The sequence below is a fragment of the Oncorhynchus mykiss genome, chromosome 24, assembly GCF_057628025.1.
Source record: "Oncorhynchus mykiss isolate SJ-2025 chromosome 24, ASM5762802v1, whole genome shotgun sequence".
NCBI classification, from domain to species: Eukaryota; Metazoa; Chordata; class Actinopteri; order Salmoniformes; family Salmonidae; genus Oncorhynchus; species Oncorhynchus mykiss.
The window spans coordinates 26,852,082-26,872,435 of NC_143045.1; the positions used below are offsets into that span (position 1 = coordinate 26,852,082).

The 20,354-nt window shown below is 45.8% G+C and overlaps 1 protein-coding gene across 4 annotated transcripts in view; it reads right to left on the bottom strand.

Moving 5' to 3' along the window:
- LOC110503381 (endothelin-converting enzyme-like 1) overlaps positions 1 to 19,932 on the bottom strand; it is a 32,896-nt gene extending 12,964 nt beyond the window's left edge. For 2 of the 4 annotated variants that reach the window (XM_090218803.1, XM_090218801.1), the window contains exons 1-6: positions 19,480 to 19,700; positions 11,954 to 13,109; positions 11,742 to 11,810; positions 11,404 to 11,514; positions 11,219 to 11,311; positions 9,646 to 9,770 (exon numbers count right to left, since the gene is read on the bottom strand). In XM_090218803.1, the coding sequence (XP_090074929.1) occupies positions 9,646 to 9,770; positions 11,219 to 11,311; positions 11,404 to 11,514; positions 11,742 to 11,810; positions 11,954 to 12,814 (1,259 nt within the window). In that variant the 5' untranslated portion in view covers positions 12,815 to 13,109; positions 19,480 to 19,700. Of the gene's footprint in view, positions 1 to 9,645; positions 9,771 to 11,218; positions 11,312 to 11,403; positions 11,515 to 11,741; positions 11,811 to 11,953; positions 13,114 to 19,479 lie in introns of all 4 variants that reach the window. The other 2 variants (XM_090218804.1, XM_090218802.1) reach the window with 2 other exon arrangements.
- Between the last annotated feature and the right edge of the window lie 422 nt (positions 19,933 to 20,354).

Sequence of the window (20,354 nt, forward strand, 5' to 3'; positions counted from 1 at the left end):
CAAGAGTGACTCAGACGAGTAGAAGTAAAAAAAAAATTAAAAAAAATGTGTATTTCATTCATGTATTCAAATGTTATTTTCTCTTCTCAGTAAAGTATAGTTGTATTTAATGTGTTGAGGGATCCCACAGAATGAAGATACCATTCTGTCCTCAGGACAATTGGCCCGGTCTCCTACTGCGAGACTTTGCTCCACGTGAAACGCTTTTTGTTTTCTGTTTTTATTTTTTACACGCGTGCTGCATATTAAATCCAAATTGCTTTGGCAAGGCAGCCCCAGTGTCTCGCCAACAAAGCACTTCTGAAGTGAAATTAATTGAGAAGAGAGAGGGAGAGCGAGGAGGAGGGAGGGAGGAAGGAAGGAAGAAGAAGACTCAGTGTCCTTGTTCTTTTATACTTCTTATAATCAGTACAGATCAGTATGTTGTAGGTGTGGCAGCTTCGCTTGGTTTTGTGTGTGTGTGTGTTTGAGTTTGTTTACATGGTTAAATAAAAACACCTGTTTATTCATTTATTGCAGATGACTTGTTTGCAAGGGGCATAGCTAGAGTATGTGTGTGTGTGTGTCAAAATCTAATCCCAGATAGAGTTGGTGGGGTGGTGGGAAGATTTAGGAGACCTGTGAGATTAGATGGAAATAGCTTTAGTAAAATGTATTCTAATGATCAAACAATAGCCCTGAATCACAATGGGATGGGAATTAAAAATCATGAGAAGACTGGATTGTAATGGAGCCCATTATTAAGACAGAATACAATGTCCATCCAGAATACCTGCAGACATTACCTTCTGTAATAATGGTCGTACAACTTCTACCCACAGTCTAACTTCACTATTCACACAAACACACAACCACATTCATACACACTTCTCATTGAGGTGAGTGTGAGTGATAGAGTGACAGACGGATGAGCAGAGAGAAAGGAGGGAATGATAGGGAGAGGAGGAGAGGTTGTAAAGAGACGCTGGTGTTGTCATTAATGTTTCAGCCTCATTGGACATCAGCTCATCTGGTTAATGGGATTGGAGGCAGTTGTCTGGGTCTTGTCAATAGAACCCAGCAACATGGGGGGAGAGAAGGGAGGGAGGAGGAGGGTGGGGGAGAGAAGGGAGGGAGGAGGAGGGTGGGGGAGAGAAGTGAGGGAGAAGGGGGGTGGAGGAGAGAAGTGAGGGAGAAGGGAGGGTGGAGGAGAGAAGGGAGGGAGGAGGGTGGGGGAGAGAAGTGTGGGAGAAGGGAAGGTGGAGGAGAGAAGGGAGGGAGAAGGAGGGTGGGGGAGAGAAGGGAGGGTGGGGGAGAGAAAGGAGGGAGAAGGAGGGTGGGGGAGAGAAGGGAGGGAGAAGGAGGGTGGGGGAGAGAAGGGAGGGAGAAGGAGGGTGGGGGAGAGAAGGGAGGGAAAAGGAAGGTGGGGGAAAGAAGTGAGGGAGACGGAGGGTGGGGGAGAGAAGTGAGGGAGAAGGAGGGTGGGGGAGAGAAGTGAGGGAGAAGGAGGGTGGGGGGAGAAGGAGGGTGGGAAGAGAAGTGAGAAGGAGGGTGGGAAGAGAAAGGAGGGTGGGGGAGAGAAGGAGGGTGGGGAGAGAGAAGGGAGGGAGAAGGAGGGTGGGGGAGAGAAGTGAGGGAGAAGGAGGGTGGGGGAGAGAAGTGAGGTAGAAGGAGGGTGGGGGAGAGAAGTGAGGGAGAAGGGAGGGTGGAGCAGAGAAGGGAGGGAGGAGGAGGGTGGGGGAGAGAAGGGAGGGAGAAGGAGGGTGGGGGAGAGAAGGGAGGGAAAAGTAAGGTGGGGGAGAGAAGTGAGGGAGAGGAGGGTGGGGGAGAGAAGTGAGGGAGAAGGAGGGTGGGGAGAGAAGGGAGGGAGAAGGAGGGTGGGAAGAGAAGGGAGGGTGGGGGAGAGAAGGGAGGGAGAAGGAGGGTGGGAACAGAAGGGAGGGTGGGGGAGAGAAGGGAGGGAAAAGGAAGGTGGGGGAGAGAAGTGAGGGAGAGGAGGGTGGGGGAGAGAAGTGAGGGAGAAGGAGGGTGGGGAGAGAAGGGAGGGAGAAAGAGGGTGGAGGAGAGAAGGGAGGGAGAAGGAGGGTGGAGGAGAGAAGGGAGGGAGAAGGAGGGTGGGGAGAGAAGGGAGGGAGAAGGAGGGTGGGGGAGAGAAAGGAGTGAGAGAGAAAGCGAAAGAGAGAGAGATGGGATGGGACTACACAGGGTTTAAAAAGGAATATGTGCAAGTAAATAACTCGAGAATTAAACTGAGGGTGACAGAAAGAAGAAGCCCACACACTAAGGAGACCTTGTAAAAAGTGTAAGTGTGTGTGGAATTGCTTCTCCACTCTCCCTCTGACTGTGGGGCTCTGACACATGGATCTGAACTGTCTGAATGACAGGAGGGGAACACATTTTTTTAATAATTTTTATTTTTCCTTTAACTAGGCAAGTCAATAAGAACAAATGCATATTTTCAATGACGGCCTAGGAACAGTGGGTTAATAACTGCCTTGTTCAGGGGTAGAACAACAGATTTTCACCTTGTCAGCGCAGGGATTCGATCTTGCAACCTTTCGGTTACTAGTCCAACTCTCTAACCACATACTGTTCTAGTGTTCTAGTTCTAGTGTCTGTGTGTTTTCTTTTCTTTCACTGTCTGTCACTCTTTTGCCACTCAGCAGGTTGAGAAGCTCAGTGAGTTCTCACTGCGAGAACAGACTAAGACTGTATGTATTCCTGCAAGTGTGTCTATGAGTGAGTGTGTGTGTCCGCCCGCCCCCTAACTCCAGGCAGTATGTGGTGTGAGTATGTCTGTGTGTGTGTCCCTCTGTCTGTCTGTGTGTGTTTATAAGAAAGAGAAAGAGAAAGAGTGCTTGTGAGCGGATGTGTGTGTCTGGGCGTGAGTGTGTGGTTGTTTATATCAATGGGATCGCTCACATGTAGGTGTGAATGTTCGATAGTATCTTTCTCTTTCTGTGTGTGTGTGTGTGTGTGTGTGTGTGTGTGTGTGTGTGTGTGTGTGTGTGTGCGTGCGTGCGTGCGTGTGTGTGCGTGCGTGCGTGTGTGCGTGCGTGCGTGTGTGTGTGTGTGTTCGTGTATGTGTGGGTAGTTGTGTAATTTGAGACTCATAAAGAGCAGTGGAGAGACCCCACACTGAGAAGCACAGGGGCATTTCTCATCACTTATGCAAATGAACAAAGGGGTGCACAGTGGGTAGTGGTAGGAACAGGAGTCCGCCTGTGTGTGTGAGGAAACAGCGACGCTAACCTTTGATTAAAAACAGATAATGGAGAGAGAGAGAGAGAGAGAGAGAGAGAGAGAGAGAACAGATGAGCAGATGAGCTCCCGCATTTTTCAGCATGTTTTTTTTTTTGTTAGATAAACTTGGATTTTTCACCAAGGACATTTACAGGATACTACCCTCCACAACATAACCTTCACTCCAAATCCAAACTCCAAACCTACAACGTGATTTTGGACAAGATGACCTGGAACCATTCTTACTAACAAAGATTCTTATTTCCAAGCTATACAGCAAATGCTCTGACAAACGAACAACAAAAACCTGAAAACACCATCCAACCTGGAACTGAGTGAGTCATGTTAAGCCTGAAGCTACTTTTAAAGCCAAGAAGAAAAACACATTACAATGATATATTTTACTTTATAAGTACTGAATGCTAAGTTACGGCTACCAAGCTTGCTAGGACAGAACATATCTGACTGTAACTTCAATTAGCACTGAGGTGTGAAGCGAGAGGTGTCAAATCCCTTGAGCCAAACAATGGCAGGAGAGTTGCACAGCCTACTCCACCCAAATGCAGAGGCCTTTGAAGCCCCCTCTCGCTGTTCAGAGGTCATTACAATACAGTACCCTCTGGAAGTAAAAAATGAGAAGGCACAAAAAAAGTACAAAAATAAGCTCTTTATGGAAAATCAAGAGACACTTTTTGCTGACTGCCATAAAATGGGAACATAAGCAACTTAATCTTCCACACAGATCATCCCCTGGCATGGCACCGTGCTATATTAACACACTACCTCTCTGGTAAGAGGGGGGTTGTTAGTGATGGGTGGAAACTTAGCATATTAGACAATGAGGACTCTGAGTCAGCCAATGTCAACCTGTACAAGTCTGGAACAGTAATGGTACAGGGCAACCCCAAACAGTTTCAGCTGGATGTTCACATAATTAAAGAGAGAGCTCAGCAGGATAAGCTTTCTCTTGAGACCTCTTAATTATACAACCACACAGTCAAGCAACCCCAAGCGGTAAGTCAACCTCCCAGCACAGAGTACTACTCCCTCATTGAAATTAAGGATCAATTCACCCACCTGGAGGTAAGTTAGGTGGAGCAGGAACAGCAGGTGAGCACACTCAAGTCAGCACAAAAAAAATGGTCCAGCTCAACAACACCCCCTCAACCAGACCTGGAGGTGGAGAGAGACATATCTGCACTCTGGCTTGTTGAGAGATAACGTCATCGGAGAAAGAGAAGGCGAAGAACATAACACTAGAGGAGAAGGTGAGAAAGATGACGTGTGACAGAGAACAACCCATAAGAGAACTTGCCACCCCCGCAGATAAGCCAGCAGAACAGCCCACCCCAGAACCTGACCACAGCCTCAACATCACAGCAGGTCAGACAAATGAAGAACCCCAAGCCCAGGGGATCCCACCCTCTCTGAGCACCCCCCTGTCAGCCACCCTGATAGCCCACCTGACAACCCCCCCACACTCACTGAGAACATATACAAGCCACAGATTTTTACTCCTTATAGACTCAAACTGGAAATATATATAAGAAAATAAACTTTTCCCCAAACATACCGTGTCTAAACTCTGATTTCAACACACCCTAGACCTTCTGTCTGAGGACCAAATAGGGTCACCCAGCCACATAATAATACACACAGGCACAAACAACCTGAGAACACAGCAGGAAAGGGTGGCCACAGCACTCAAGGGAGTGATTGAAAAAGCTTCTTCTACTTTCCCCAACGCACAAGTGGTTATCTCCACCCTGCTACCACGAAAAGACTTCCCCCCTGCCACCATACAGCGGCTAAACGCAACTATTTCCTGTGACTGTGCCTCAAAACCAAATGTCTACCTGGCCCCCCACTCCACCCTGGACTTGAACAGCCTTTTTGACCAGGTCCACCTATACAAGGCAGCAGTGCCCACCTTCGCCCAGACCCTAAAGGATCTCACCCTCAACCACAGCTTCAACACTTCCCACAGGAGCAACAGATCAACAGACACCCCAACCAGACCAGCGAGACAATATCCCAGACCTGCCGGACACCTCCCCCCAGACCTACACATAGAGGACCCACGCCAAGAGGACCTACATCCAGACCACAGCACTACCAGCGACATCCACACCCCCACCCCAACCAATCAACACCCCAAGTCAACCATGCCCACACCCCATTTAGGTCCCATCAGATCAGACCTATGCCCCTCCTGCCCACCCCATGCCCAGGCCAGAGCAGGCAAACAGGCCCAAACCCCACTCTTACACTAGCCCAAGCCAATGGCATGTACCAGATGCTCAGCAGGCTCTGCTCACACTTACTGGTCTGAGGCCAAACCACATGAATAACAACACTGGACACTTTATGGAACACAAAGCCTTCACTATCTCATTCTGGAATATCCAAGGCCTGAGGTCATCTGCCTTTGGCCTAAAATCAGAAGTACAGACATTGTCATCCTACAAGAAACATGGTATAGAGGCGATGGACCCATTGGTTTCCCTCTACTGTAGTTTACAATGAGCTGGCAGTCCCCTGGAGGGGGAAATCAATCATTTCCAGTCCCAGGGACATGTACTAGTCTGTGGCTAAATGTCAGAACTGGACAAGAACCGGACACCTTCACCGGTGACAGCATTCCCTCCCTCATATGCCCCCCTAGGCACAACTAAGACAACATAACCAACAAAAACAGGTCACAACTCCTGCAACTCTGTTGCATGCTGGGTATGTACATAGTCAATGGTAGGCTTCGAGGGGACTCCTATGGTAAGTACACCTATAACTCATCTCTTGGCAGTAGTACTGTAGACTACTTTATCCCTGACCTCAACCCAGAGTCTCTCAATGCGTTCACAGTCAGCCCACTGACACAACTATCAGATAACAGCACAATCACAGTCTACTTGAACAGAGCAATACTCAATCATGAGGCATCAAAGCCAAAGGAACTGAATAATATTAAGAAATGCTATAGATGGAAGGAATGTAGTGTGGAAACCTACCTAAAAACAATTAGGAAACAACAAATACAATCCCTTTTAGACAACTTCCTGGACAAAACATTTCACTGTAATAGTGAAGGTGTAAACTTGGCAGTAGAAAACCTAAACAATATATTTGACCTCTCAGCTTCCCTATCAAATCTAAAAATGTCAAACGGAAAACCGAAGAAAATTAACAGCAATGACAAATGGTTTGATGAAGAATGCAAAAACCTAAGAATGAAATTGAGAAACCTATCCAACCAAAAACATAAAGTCCGGGAAAAACCTGGGCCTATGCCTATGGTGAATCACTAAAACAATACAGAAATACACTACAGAAAAAGAAGGAACAGCACGTCAGAAATCAGCTCAATGTAATTGAGGAATCCATAGAATCTAACCACTTCAGGGAAAATTTGAAAACACTAAACTAACAACAACACGAAAGGTTATCTATCCAAAACGGAGATGTATGGGTAAACCACTTCTCCAATCTTTTTGCCCCATAACAAAGAACAAACAGCAAAAATATATACATGATCAAATAAAAATCTTAGAATCAACTATTAAAGACTACCAGAACCCACTGAATTCTCCAATTACATTGAATGAGCTACAGGACAAAATACAAACCCTCCAACCCAAAAAGGCCTGTGATGTTGGTGGTATCCTTAAATATACAGACCACAAATTCCAATTGGCTATACTTAAACTCTTTAACATCATCCTTAGCTCTGGCATCTTCCCCAATATTTGGAACCAAGGACTGATCACCCCAATCCACAAAATTGGTGACAAATTTGACCCCAATAACTATTGTGGGATATGCGTCAACAGCAACCTCGGGAAAATCATCTGCATTATCATAAACAATGTAAACAATGTATTGAGTAAATGTCAAATTCGCTTTTTACCAAATTACGACAGACCACATATTCACCCTGCACACCTTAAATGATAAACAACCAAAACAAAGGCAAAGTCTTCTCATGCTTTGCTGATTTCAAAAAAGCTTTTGACTCAATTTGGCATGATGATCTGCTATGCAAATTGATGGAAAGTGGTGTTGGGGGAAAAACACACTATAAAATCCATTTACACAAACAACAAGTATGCAGTTAAAATTTAATTAGAAAACAATCCCAATTTCGATAAACTCCCATATCTATTGGGTGAAATACCACAACGTGCCATCACAGCAGCAATATTTGTGACCTGTTGCCAAAAGAGAAGAGCAACAAGTGAAGAACAAACACCATTGTAAATACAACCCATATTTATGTTTATTTATCTTCCCTTTTGTACTTTAACTATTTGCACATAATGACATTTGAAGTGTCTTTATTATTTTGGAACTTTTGGGAGTGTAATGTTTACTGTACATTTTCATTGTTTATTCCACTTTTGTTTATTATCTACTTCACTTGCTTTGGCAATGTTAACATATGTTTCCCATTGAGGGAGGGAGGGAGGAGGGAGGAGGAGAGGGGAAGGGAGGGGGAGGGGGGAGAAAACAGACAGTAAAAAGAGAGAGGAAGGAGAAAACAGAGAGAGGAGGGAACATGAAGCGAGGGGTTTATCACTGAAATCACCAGGATGGAGAGATACATGGAGGAAGGGGGGAAACAAAAGAAAATACACAAAATCCCCAGAGCCTCCAGCGACTTGAGGATCAAAGTGGATTGGCTGTAATGCCGGTCGTCACCACAGTGACGGTAATAAGGGTGATTATAGTAAAGAGGATTATGATAAGATTAATATTACATTATCTGATATTAAGTGACGTGACATTTTATGAGAGCACTCACCCCACTGTGTGTCTCTTTTCTCATTTCAAAGAACATCTTACTCAAGAACTGATATAACTACGTACAAGAACAGAGAAAAAGGAGGAAAGGAGATAAGAGCAGGAATACAGCTGGAGGGAGAGAGGGGGTTGTTATGAAGGATGAGGGAGGGAGGGGTATGAATGATGAGGGAAGGAGAGAGGGAGTTGGTATGAAGGATGAGGGAGGGAGAGAGGGGATATAAAGGATGAGGGAGGGAGTTGGTATGAAAGATGAGGGAGGGGTATGAATGATGACGGAGGGGGGAGGAGGTATGAATGATGAGGGAGGGAGTTAGTATGAAGGATGAGGGAGGGGTATGAATGATGACGGAGGGGGGAAGGGGTATGAATGATGAGGGAGGGGGGAGGGGGTATGAATGATGATGCAGGGGTATGAATGATGAGGGAGGGAGTTAGTATGAATGATGAGGGAGGGGGGAGGGGGTATGAATGATGAGGGAGGGGGGAGGGGGTATGAATGATGAGGGAGGGAGTTAGTATGAATGATGAGGGAGGGGGGAGGGGGTATGAATGATGAGGGAGGGAGTTAGTATGAATGATGAGGGAGGGGGAGGGGGTATGAAAGATGAGGGAGGGAGTTAGTATGAATGATGAGGGAGGGGGAGGGGGTATGAATGATGAGGGAGGGAGGAGGGGGTATGAATGATGAGGGAGGGAGTTAGTATGAATGATGATGGAGGGTATGAAGAATGAGGGAGGGGGTATATGGAGAATGAGGGAGGGTGTATGAAGGATGAGGGAGGGGGAGGGGGTATGAAGAATGAGGGGGGGTATGAAGGATGAGGGAGGGGGTATGAAGACTGAGGGAGGGGGTATGAAGGATGAGGGAGGGGGGGGGGTATGAAGGATAAGGTTGGAGGTATAGAGTATTGAAAGATAAAAAAGCTATACAGACAGACCATCAATTGAAATGTACTGTAATTGTAACTGTAATTATATGAACTAAAATGAACTGAGAGATAGTAGGCTACAGACAGACTACTACAGACTGGCAGACAGACAGGTGTGAAGTGTAGTGTAGTGTAGAGTAGAGTATAACACCGGTCAGTATTGGAGAGCTGTCAGCAGTAGTAACAGGCAACCTGACTCCCACTAGCCCTCACAGCCACCTCTGGAGTCTGACAAGAGCTGCCTTTAACAGCACAACACCCCCACATACACACACACTCAAAAACAAATGTATACACACTATGACACTTCAACATGACAGTGTATAGTAACAGCCCTAGTAAAAAATGTGTATACACACTATGACACTACAACATGACAGTGTATAGTAACAGCCCTAGTAAAGGCCACACACACTAATTCAGCAACTCCTACAAAAATTCTTACACATCCTCAAAACTCATGTATCTTATGCCATTGATGTTCCATGTAACTCTCTAACCTTTGCATTCTTCCTCTGCCTCTCATCCACCCTTTCCCTCCTCTCCTCCTCCCACCCTCCCACCCTTCCCCTCCTCCCACACTTCCCTCCTCCCATCCTCCCACCCTTCACCTCCTCCCCTCCTCCCACCCTTCCCCTCCCCTCCTCCCACCCTTCCCCTCCTCCCCTTCTTCCACTCTCCCTATCTCTCTCACCTTTTGGAGGTGGTATTGATGATCTCTGAGACTTTCTCCATGTAGTCAGTAGCCAACACCACAATCTCTTCATCCTCAGAGAAGTTATCATGGAAGATTCTGTCCAACAAACGTTTCCAGTGCAGCTGTAGAGACAGGTTAGAGGAGAGGAGAGGAGAGGAGATGAGAGGAGAGGAGAGGAGAGGAGAGGAGAGGAGAGGAGAGGAGAGGAGAGGAGAGGAGAGGAGGTTTCAGTTTTAGCAAGATAAGAAAAAACGATTGTTAGAAACCCCTGCTCACAGTTTAGGTCATCCACAACACAAAGTTCCTCCTTAACTTCGCATCCCTGTAATCCCAAATGGTCTCATAATCTCCCACTATATTTAACAGGCAATAGTGGGATAGTAGATAAGAGTGAAAGAGAGTGAAAGAGGGAAAGGTGGAGAGGGATAAATCAGTATGAACATAATTTGACCATGTCTGTCTGTCTGAGCGTGGACTGATAATCCTGAGCAGGAAAATAATCCTTCAGCAACAGGAAATGTGAATTATTATGTGGATTATAATGAATGTACATTTTTGTAGCAATTGATACATTTTTTGTTAGGGTAAATCAAGTCAGAAATTTCAAAGTGGAAATTACAAACCTTAGAAGTCGTTTTAAAATCCAAATACACTACAAATCTGCAATCTGCATTCTCAGCAACAAAAGAGTGATCAATTAAGATCCTACATCTGTATATCTAATTGTCCATCTGTCTAACCAACAGTTACAGCTACTGTCTATTACTCCTCCCCTGGGATTTGCTGTCTGTCTCTACATCCATCTGTCTGTCTCTCTGTATGTCAATTTCAATCACCATTTGCATATTTTTAGTAATCTCTTTCACATTTCTTGTATTCTTTCTTTCTTTCTTTTTCTCTCATGTTTCTTTCTCTCGTTTTATGAGTGATGCTAGTGAAGCTCACATCATCCATCTCTCTCTCCTTTCATGTTCACTCCCCCCTTCTCTCCCCTCCTATCCCCACCCTTCTTCTCCAATCAGAAGTGATGGAGCAGCTCTGAATTCTCCATCAGTTTTCTGCTGCTCTCCAACGTACCTTATGGCTCTCCCCTCCTGTCTTCCCCCCTCTACTCCCTCTTTCTCTACCCGCTCAGTCCCTCTCTCCCCCAGATTCATTCCATATGCTCCTACATCGGTTCCCCTCTGTCTCCTTTCCCCCCTCCTCCCTCCATCCTCCTTCTGTAGTCCCCCGTCGACCACCATTTATCCCGTCCTCTCCCGTTCTCTACCCTCTCTCTCCCTCTCTTCCTCCCACCTCCCTCGTTCCATAGCCCCCCGTTGGTCTCCTTCTATCCCTGCAGGGCGGACAGCTTCGCTGAGCCACAGAGGCGTGAGTATGAAAGGTTTACAGGGCGTAGAATGGCCCCCCGCCTCGCACGCACACACACTCTTTACAATGCTCTGCTGGAGTTCAGCTTTTAATCCATCACACTTCTGCCCACACACACACACACACACACACACACATACACACAAACACACACACACACACACAATACATATGTGTGTGTGGTGTGTGTGGTACTCACACTGGGAGCGATGTGCTGTAGTTTTCTCAGGGTAATGCGGTTGTACATAATGCTGATGTCCTTTCTCTGTTCATCATACTCAGACACAGTGATCTGAAACAGAGGGGAAGAAACATTAGAACTGAACACACAGACACACACACACACACACACACACACACACACACACACAGACATAGACTTACGCTGGCCAGGCGTGTTTCCAGCTGTAGGATCTCTTTGGACTTCTGAGTGGCATTGTGAGCTCCCAGCATGCTTAGCAGACGCTCCATCAGGGCCTTGTAAGCTGCCAGGATCTGTCCATGACATCATCATTAATGGACATTGGACAACAACATGACATCATTATTAATGGTCAATGGACAGCAGTGTGACATATGACGGAGCAGACAGGATAACAAAAAGGGAACAGCGATGACAGGAACAAACAGGTGGATAGATGGAAAAGAAAGGAGTGGGTCGATAAGTGAACAGATGGAGAGATGGAGTGGTGGATAGAAAGAGGGAGGGGGTAATCCTTTACCTTCACACTGTCCTCATCCTGCCCCAGGTACAGAGTCCTCTCAGGCAGTGTGAGCCCCTCCTGATCAATCTATAAATATACACACAGTCAAGAGAACACATATGAACACGTGTAAACAACACCGACATGTAAGTAAACAGATGGTACATCTGTCAGATGATAAACAGTAGATGTTCACAGACAGACAGACACATCCATACACACATTCTTACCCTGATAGCGTTGCGTGAGGAGTTCTTATCGTCTACGTTAACAGTGAGAGAGAAGAAGACAGCTGTGCTGTACACCCCCTGGGTCCTATAGAGCAGCTCATCAAAGTCTGGTCTGGCTGGTGCAGTACTGCTCTCCCACCCCGCACCACCAGAGGGCACTCCAACCAGGTCCCACCCACCACAGCTGTCAATCACCTCTGTCATGGGCCCCGACCCCAGCTTGTCAATCTCCTGGATGTTCACACAGGAGCGGTAGAACTCTTTCACCTTGCGTTCAGCCGAGTCCACGGTGTGCCGGCGCACGGGCTCCAGCAGGAGGCGTCGTAGCTTCTCCTCGTTGTGCTCTCCGATGGCGGTGATGATGCCGTAGCTCAGCTTGTCCTCTGGGATGCCATGGCGTCGTAGCCAGCCGCCGCAGGCAAAGCTGTAGAAGTCCTGGCAGGGCTGGATGGTGGGGTCAATGTTGGCCTGGACGAAGCGTGCAGCTCGGACTAACGAGCGTTTCTTCTGGCAGTCCTGTCTGCAGTGCGCCTCCTGCTGGAAGTCCAGGGAGATGTATTTGAGTGCCAGCATGCTGCCCAGGATGACACACATCCCCGCGGCGAACACCAGAGCAGAGAGCAGGCAGATCTCCCTGCGGCTCCATCGAGGAAGTCCCTGTCCGCTGTTGATGCCACTCAGGTCCCGACTCCGATCACTAGCCCCACCCCCTTTGCCTCGGCCCCGCCCAACATTACGGTCCAGGCTCCCACCCAAGTGCAGGCTCATGCCGTTGCTAAGGGTGCCACTGCTATAGCGACCACCATACTTGACCTCCTGGAACTCATCGTAGTGGGCCGTGAGGGAGTATGTCTTCTCCATGGCAACGAGGGTTGATTAGCGTTACGTTGTTGAAAAGAGAGACTGATAGAGGGAGTGATGGAAGGTGGTAGAGAGAGGAGTCTTTCAGATGGCCATGTCCCTCCAGGCCTGATATGAGAGAGGAGGGCGCCCACTAGAGGGCTAAAGGGGTAACGCAGCCCAAATGCCCTTGGCTCTCCTGAACACACTGCCTCTTGTATGTCTCCTCTGCTACCCTTACCGTTAGAGAGTTAGGGACCACTGAGGCTATCTCTTGGGTCTTTGTCTCTTTCCTTCCCCCCAGAGGAGCCTCAGCCTGTCTTTCAATAGAAAAGGAGGAGAGGGAATTATTATTTTTTAACCTTTACTTAACTAGGCAAGTCAGTTAAGAACAAGTTCTTATTTACAATGATGGTCTACCCCGGCCAAACCCTAACCTGGACGAGCCTGGGCCAATTGTACGCCGCCTTATGGGACTCTCAATCACAGCCGACTGTGATACAGCCTGGAATCAAACCAGGGTCTGTAGGGACGCCTCTTGCAATGAAATGCAGTGCCTTAGACCGCTGTGCCACTCGGGAGGTAAAGGGAGGGAGGGGGGATGAGACAGAAGATGGAATACATGATTACAACACAGAGATGACTAAGGGTACTTACTGTCTGTTGAGATGCTCTTTTTTTCTTTCTTTCATTCTGTCATTCTTTCCTAAAGTTATTTTGGATTGATTTCTGACACCCATCAATCAGGGAGATGATGTTGCTCTGTGACTCATGACTTTGGATTGATCGATAGGGAGTAGGGGAGGAGAGAGGGAGGGTTAGGAAGATGGAGAGAGAGGATGAGGGGAGGAGAAGAGAGAGGGAAGGAGAGGAGAGAGAGAGGGAGAGGAGGGGCAGACAGAGATGGAAGGATGGGAATGGTGTGGGGGAGTTATTTAGACAGGCAGGAATGGACATTCTGCAGAACTGGTTGTGAGGACACACACACACACACACACACACACACACACATACATACATACATACATACACATACCAGCCAGGTCACCTGTGATACAAGTCAGTATTCAATGTCCATCCATGTCTGATGATGTGGAAACTGGCCACTAGGGGCAACAGTGAGCGTGGTTACCTTCAAGGATGTTTTGGTTTTGCTAAGATGTTGTGGACAGAGATAGAATGATTCAAGCTCAAATCCAGTGTTAGAAATGTATTTTTGTTTTAAGCCTATCCCAAACCTTAACTATTTGTAGTTAATGCCTAACCTTACATTTCTGAGTTAATGCCTAAACTTCACCTTAAACACTTTGAAATTTGACATTTGGGATAACTTTGAAATTTGACATTTGGGATAACTTTGAAATTTGACGTTTAAGAAACATGGATGAACATCTAATTCTGACATGAGATGGTGAGAGTTAGTAGCACACACACACACACACACGTAAAAAATTATAAATTAACAGAGATCGCTATCTCAGGTTTCAGAAGTTCTATAAGTCTGAGAATGGCTTTTCATTATAGTGGATTGTGACAAACAGCAATACACACCCATCATCATAACACATACACACACAGACACAAACACACACACCTGTTTTGCCTCAGGAAAGTGAGCAGAGAGATCAAAGATTTGGAAAGTGGGCAGACTGCTCCAGATCCTCAATACATCACATGTGTAGTATGCCAGGGTGTGTGTTGAGGCCCAGGGTGTGTGTTGAGGCCCAGGATGTGTGTTGAGGAACAGGATGTGTGTTGAGGCCTAGGGTGTGTGTTGAGGCCTAGGGTGTGTGTTGAGGCCCAGGGTGTGTGTTGAGGCCCATGATGTGTGTTGAGGCCCAGGGTGTGTGTTGAGGCCCAGGGTGTGTGTTGAGGCCTAGGGTGTGTGTTGAGGCCCAGGGTGTGTGTTGAGGCCCAGGATGTGTGTTGAGGCCCAGGATGTGTGTTGAGGCCCAGGGTGTGTGTTGAGGCCCTGGGTGTGTGTTGAGGCCCAGGGTGTGTGTTGAGGCCCAGGGTGTGTGTTGAGGCCCAGGGTGTGTGTTGAGGCCCAGGATGTGTGTTGAGGCCCAGGATGTGTGTTGAGGCAACAATGTGTGAGCATCTGGCTCTGTGTTTGTTTGGCTGTTACTAGTCTACCAAATCAAGCCAGTGAGTTGTATTTCCCTTTCATTTACACTTGGCAGCCATTGTAATTGTGATTATTTTTCTCTACAATTCATTATTGAAGAGTTTAATTCCAAAACGATGTATCCACCAATTTTTAACATTTGTGTTTTTTCATCAGAAAGGATTTCTTATGGGTATCTTCGTGTGTGTGTAAAATATTATTGTTCTCAGATTTTAGATGTGTATGAAAATGTATTTTTAGCAAAAAGCTATATATCCATTGTTTAGCTGGAATAGAATGTTAGTATCCTGTATATTTGATTGTGATATGTGGTGGCCTCAACTAGCTACAGTATCTTCAGATGACTACATTTACTGTAAGTCACTCTGGATAAGAACATCTACTAAATGACTAAAATGTCAAATGTAAATGTTTTACATACAAATCTCACATTACTTGTTTGAATTATTATTTCTAATTATTTTACAAATATTGATGTTACAAATGTATAATTTGTAAATGTTCATTATTAAAAGTGTAGTTATTTGCTACATTTAACTCAGTAAAACCAGGCAATACTTATTATTTCTCTGAGTGATGCGAATATACAGCTTTTTGCCCAAAAACATTATTATGTGTCTCTCTGAAATGAAACCATCAAGTGATAGATTTTAAACAAATACATGTCTGTCATTGAACAAACCCATGCCATGATTAGATATTGAAAAAACACACCAATCTCTTTCATAAGTTCTTTAAACAATGTAAGCTAATTTAACAACATTTCAGAAAATGGATATATGGCGTTTTGGAATGAAACTTTTCAATATGTACTCTATGATGACCTGACGTCTACTATAGTCCAGTACACCAAATATTGGTTTTGAGTGTAAAAAATTGAGATAAACCCTGTGCACAGCAGTGGATCTAGGTCCAGTGCTGGTTTTTGCAGGAACAATTAGTATTCATAAACAAGAGTATAAACCGCACACTGAAAAAATAATAAAAATAAGTACACACCAAAGTCATTGTTTTTGCGTGTGAGAAAGAACAACACACAAACATTCTGCATTATATCAGCGTATGTGTGTCCAGAATCTGAATTTGAGCATGTCTGTGTATAACTAGATCTAACTATAATTGTGGTTTGCATAATCTGTAACAGGATAGGAGGGGAGGAAGAGAGGAGGGGAGGAAGATGATGTTTGTTCGGAGGGAGAGACATTGGGGACAGAGACACAATCACATCAATGACCTGCCTCACACTGATGAGATACCAGACTGCAAATCAACATTGCTATTCACACCTGCTCAACTTTAGCCAGTACAGGAACTATAGAGAGGAGGAAGAGAGGAGGAGAGGAGAGGGGGAGAAAGAGTGGTGGAGGCAGAGTTGTTTCTCTGTGTGTGAGGAGAGAACACACTGGGCACAGATGTCAATTCAATGTCTAGTTTTGATTTAAATTGTATTGAGTTGTCAACTATTGTAATTTCATTGTGAAATCAACCAAAAATCTCATCATGTCATTGGATTTAGGTTAAAAGTTGCGTGAAAAAATACAAAATGCCCTTACGTTGAATACTTTTTGCAAATCCCATAACATCGATTTTTGGAGTTGAAAGGACATGGAAACAACGTTGATTCAACCAGTTTTTGCCCAGTGGGAATGGGGGAAAGGGGGAAGAGAGAAAGTGCAATCAAGGGAGAGATGGAGTGAGGTAGAAAATATTTGTTGCTCTCTTTGTGGAAGGGGAAAATAGGAAGAAAAAAGGGTGACAGAAAAAGGGTTGACTGTGAATAGAGCACCACAGTGGAGGTGTCATAATACCCATAAAACCTAGCGGTCAAACAGGGAAATGGTTCCAATTGTTTATCCACTATTCATTTTTCCCGTATGGGATTTTTATAAACACTTAAAATAAGGGCAGTGTTTCATGTAGGCTTACCCTGGAGTGATATTTTGATAACCATGTAAATCTCTCTTGGACAAGGTGACTTTTATTAATATATTCGGCTCTATTTACACTCCGATTCAAAAATGCTAATTAGCATCAAAGTAGACATCAAGCAAAACTACAAATCCCTGCAAGCTCCTGCATGGCATCTCTAGCTGACACATTTGCTAACAAGTGTGTGTGTGGGGGGGGGGGGGGGGGGGGGGGGGGGGGGGGTACTGCGGTGAAGGGGGAATGGTGTTTCTTCACAAGATGTCATTATCTATCCTCTCCATCATCCATCACGAGTCACAACTCTCCCCCTCTTTCACACACACACATTACAAACATACTTACTCACACTCTCCAGACACCCACCTTATGCTGTATCTCTTATCAACATACACACAAAGACACAAATTGGTAGGATAGCCTCGAGCATGGAGAGGGACACACACACTTACATCCAATCTGTCCTTAAAACAATTACAGAATCAAAGCACACACTAACTGAGTCCTCTTGCAGTGGGCAGACATTAACTTGTGTTGCCCACACTGCGTGGCTAATGGATTGGATCTGAGTGGCATCTCTATGAGAGGAGAGGCTGATGAATGGCTCTATACCAGACATGATAGGTCTAATGTCTGAGAGTGATATTAATGCTGCTCTCTGTCCTGCACAGTCCATACACACATTCTTATACGCGGATTCACACACACAAATACTCTCTCTCTCTCTCTCTCTCTCTCTCTCTATGTCTCTCTCTCTCTCTCTCTCTCTCTGTCTCTCTCTCTCTCTCTCTCTCTGTCTCTCTCTCTCTCTCTGTCTCTCTCTCTCTCTCTGTCTCTCTCTCTCTGTCTCTCTGTCTCTCTCTGTCTCTCTCTCTCTCTCTCTCTCTCACACACACACACACACACACACACACACACACACACACACAAACACACATAGTCTAAATGCATCCTAAATACACTCAGGATGATGCATAGTACCCAACCAGTTGTCAAGCTCTTCTAATATATAACCTATCAGGAGGAGCACATAGATAGCAGCAGGCCAAAGTCCAGTTCAAACAACTCTAGGCACATACACACTCACAAAAACACACATAAATAAAACATTATTATACATAAACATTGCACACAAGAAAACCTATGTTATTCACAAAAGCCCACCACACCCATCTTGGCCAGAGTATGGCCTAGGTCCCTAACCACCCTCCATAAATCTTAGATACGATCAATGGACCGAAGGGCACCACGCCCGAGGGATCAGGTTCAGATCAATGCTATTATTATCCAATTCATTTCAGCGCACAATAGGTTATCGTATAGAATGGGAGCAGGGGAGGGCGCACGCGTCTCTGGCTTTCCTGCCGCCTGCCCTGCACGCGCAACCACACAGACCGGGCTTGGAGACCCGGGTCAGCGCCATACTGTAAAAATGTTTATTTTCTTCTAATCAAAGTGGTCATGGACCCTGACGGATCACATTCAGCGGTACTGGAGTTTCTGAGCAGGCCGGTTCCCACTCACTCTTATCGCCGCCTGCCAGATTCTGCACACACAACAGAGTGCCGTAGTGATGGTGTAGGGGCTAAAGACAGCTATAGTGTGATATCGTTTTCGAGAACACTGTTGCAAAAGGACCAAAGGGAACCTGAAACATAACTACTTCTCACAAGAATTTACACTTTCCGTGTCTCTCTTACACACAGTCACTGGTACTCATGTGTGACATTACCACACACACGCACACACACGCGTTCCCGGGGATCGTTTAACCACTAGCTGGACCGCTATTGCATCCCGGGTCCCTTCCTGTCACGCAGCCACCAGGTGCGGGCTGCTAACTCAATTAACCCGGCTAGGGTGACCCCATCGAGCCCCTACACACACAGTCAATACGCTCGCTACCGCCACTCGATATTATTGGAGTCACTGAAATGGATACGAGGATAAGCCGCGGAGCTACGAGAGTGAGAACGAGTCGGGGCTCCCGAGTGGCGCAGCGGTCTAAGCACAGCATCTCAGTGCTAGAGGCGTCACTACAGACCCTGGTTCGATTCCAGGCTGTATCACAACCGGCCGTGATTGGGAGTCTCATAGGGCGGCACACAATTGGCCCAGCGTCGTCCGGGTTTGGCCGGTGTAGGCCGTCACAGTAAATAAGAATTTGTTCTTAACTGACTTGTCTAGTTAAAAAAAAAAAAGAAGGGGGTTGCAGATGATCGGAGAGCTCTCTGTTTCTTTGTACACCGTGGAAAACTCATAGCGCATGAAATAGCCTCCTAATCTTATTCTGACATCATTTTGTTTTCAGTTGTCAAAGTCAATAATGTTCATCTTTATAACTTTTATATTAAACGTTATATTATCACTCATATGGGATGTGGTGGTTGCATTGGTCCCACTGGAGAAACCAGAGCACTGCTCCCCGTTTAGCGTACATGGGCTTTAGAACACATTCATCAAGCAGAGGATCGTGAAATAACACATTAACATTCTACTGTCTGTCAGTGGCTATGAATGTGATAGAAAACAGTATTAACTTGACGTCAGTGCTGTTGCAAACAGATCTAACTGCTGGGAATTAGACAGACATGCCACGATAGAAATGTAGAATGGGTACACACACACTTACCGGCACAAATGCAGTGTTCAGAGTCTTTCCATGCACTTTTGATGCAAGTGTGGTCTGCGATAGTGGTTCAGATCGTGTCCTGTCCATGCATGTACACACAGAAGCTGGTCAGAGAGCTAGACGTTCTGAAACATGCCACTCACTGCAAATCCAAAGACCCGAATAGGAGCAGCGCTCATTTGCTCAACAGGACTGTGTGTGAGAGAGAGAGTGAGAGAGAGAGAGCGTGTGACAGACAGGGAGATAGAGGAGTTGGGAAGGGGAGAGAGAGACTAAGATGGACGATGTAGCCTACCACCACCACGGTAGCGAATAAGTGAGTAGCCTGTCGTTCAATGTTACTACTATAATAAGCGAGTAGCCCGTCGTTCAATGTTACTACTATAATAAGTGAGTAGACTGTCGTTCAATGTTGCCAGTTGAATCATCTCATCAAATATGAATAACACAAGCACTAGGCTATAGCCTAAGCATAACGAAATAGTCCAAATGATTATCAAAAGTCAGTTGTACAGGTTATTAAACTGCTGCGAAATCTCATCCAAGCCCAAAGAGCCACACATAATGCAAACATTCAATCTATAGTTACTATGCAAATCAGTTCAATAACTGCCCATTTCATTAAACCTTAGCCTATCTCATAGTGCATTTGACAGAATAAGAGGTGGCGGGAAACCATGCTGTTGCGCGCGATCTTGACGTTCAAGACTGATGATCAAGTTGTAAAGATGTCAACAGATGGCCAAAATAAATCAAACACAGTTCCGCTGCTTTCCATGCCTCCCCGGTGCCTGGATAAACTAACCATTTGCTGACCCTCAGCCCTCACCCACCCAAAGAGTGTGTGTCAAATTACTTCGAGTCCAGAATGTCTA